The sequence below is a fragment of the Chiloscyllium plagiosum genome, unplaced genomic scaffold, assembly GCF_004010195.1.
Source record: "Chiloscyllium plagiosum isolate BGI_BamShark_2017 unplaced genomic scaffold, ASM401019v2 scaf_15380, whole genome shotgun sequence".
NCBI classification, from domain to species: domain Eukaryota; kingdom Metazoa; phylum Chordata; class Chondrichthyes; order Orectolobiformes; family Hemiscylliidae; genus Chiloscyllium; species Chiloscyllium plagiosum.
This window is the reverse complement of record NW_025208018.1, coordinates 2,657-4,096: the sequence shown is the minus strand read 5'-3', so window position 1 is coordinate 4,096 and position 1,440 is coordinate 2,657. Positions and strand designations below refer to the sequence as shown.

At 44.8% G+C, this 1,440-nt stretch overlaps 1 protein-coding gene across 1 annotated transcript in view; it reads right to left on the bottom strand.

The window, feature by feature from the left end:
• The window catches only part of LOC122546660 (RIMS-binding protein 2-like), a gene marked incomplete at both ends in the record, with an annotated part of 13,323 nt that overhangs the window by 9,857 nt on the left and 2,026 nt on the right, over positions 1-1,440 (bottom strand). Inside the window, one exon of the mRNA XM_043685326.1 lies at positions 360-431. Coding sequence (XP_043541261.1) covers positions 360-431 — 72 coding nt within the window. The remainder of the gene's footprint in view (positions 1-359; positions 432-1,440) is intronic.

The window sequence follows — 1,440 nt, the reverse complement described above, 5'->3', positions numbered from 1 at the left end:
CCCCCACCCCCCCCCCCCCCACACATGACCAAATGGATGTGGACGCTTTGGAGAGGGCCCGTTCCTGGGATGTAAATTTTCTTTGTTCTTTGACTTATTAAGGAGTCAATGGAAATTGAAGAGGAAATTATATGAATTATTTTTTCTGTGTTTTCTGTCCCTCATTTCAAATCAACTTTGTTGTCCCAATGTGATTCACATTTGAAAGATGTTAACATGAAGAAAAGCAGCAAGCAACTGTTCATACACCATTTGAAATACATAAGATTTCCGCATGATGAAGGTAATTTCCTTTTTCAGTTCAATAAAAAAGTGGCACCTTTTGGCTTATTTGAAATATTTGTTCTTGATGAACCTACGTAATAAAATCCATCTTCATCCAGCTCTCCCCAGACACTGATGATATCGCCCGCACAAAACGTTAATTCGGCCTGAAACAGAAATGGGAACTGTATTTGACACAGTCCTCTACGATAACATACATTTTGTATTATTTTTGTGTCTGTTCTTTGATTACTACATCCAGAGAGAAGGGAAGTTGTAGCAAATTGGACCTCAGCTTGTAGCTGCAAACTCTGACATTCCACCCTCTGGTGATAAATCTATATTTATATGGATCCTTACACAATGTAATAACTTCATTAACTGTCATTTGCAGAAAGACTTCAATTTTCACAGTGTCTTTCATAACGTCAGGATATTCCAAAGTACAGCATATTATTTAAATAGAGAAAGACCGCAGAGTGCGAGGACACAGAGGAATCTAAGTGTTCCCTGTAGACGAATCAATAAAAAAGATCATAACTGGGGAGAGGTAGGAGCAGGAGTGGGCGGTCTGGCTGGTCAATAAGATCATGGCTGATCTTTCCGTGACCTCAGCTCCAGTTACCTGCCCACTCACCATAATATGAACACGATCCACCATTTTGATTAGCTCCCTCGTTGCTCAGTTGAAACTTTCTTGCTGGAACAGCACAGCAGGTCAGGCAGCATCCAGGGAACAGGAGATTCGACGTTTCGGGCACAGGCCCTTCTTCAGGAATGAGCAGAGAGTGTTCAGCAGGAGAAGATAAAAGGTAGGGAGGAGGGACTTGGAGGAGGGGCGTTGGAAATGTGATAGGTGGAAAGAGGTCAAGGTGAGGGTGATAGGTCGGAGTAGGATGGAGGCGGAGAGGTCAACAGTCTCGGACTCCTCCCTCCCCTTCCTAGACCTTTCTGTTTCTATCTCAGGCGACCGAATCAACACGGACATCTACTACAAACCAACCGACTCCCACAGCTACCTGGACTACACCTCCCATCCTGCCCCCTGTAAAAACGCCAACCCATTCTCCCAATTCCTTCGACTCCGCCGCATCTGCTCCCAAGAGGACCAGTTCCAAAAACGCACAACACAGATGGCCTCCTTCTTCAAGGACCACAATTTCCCCCCCGACGTGG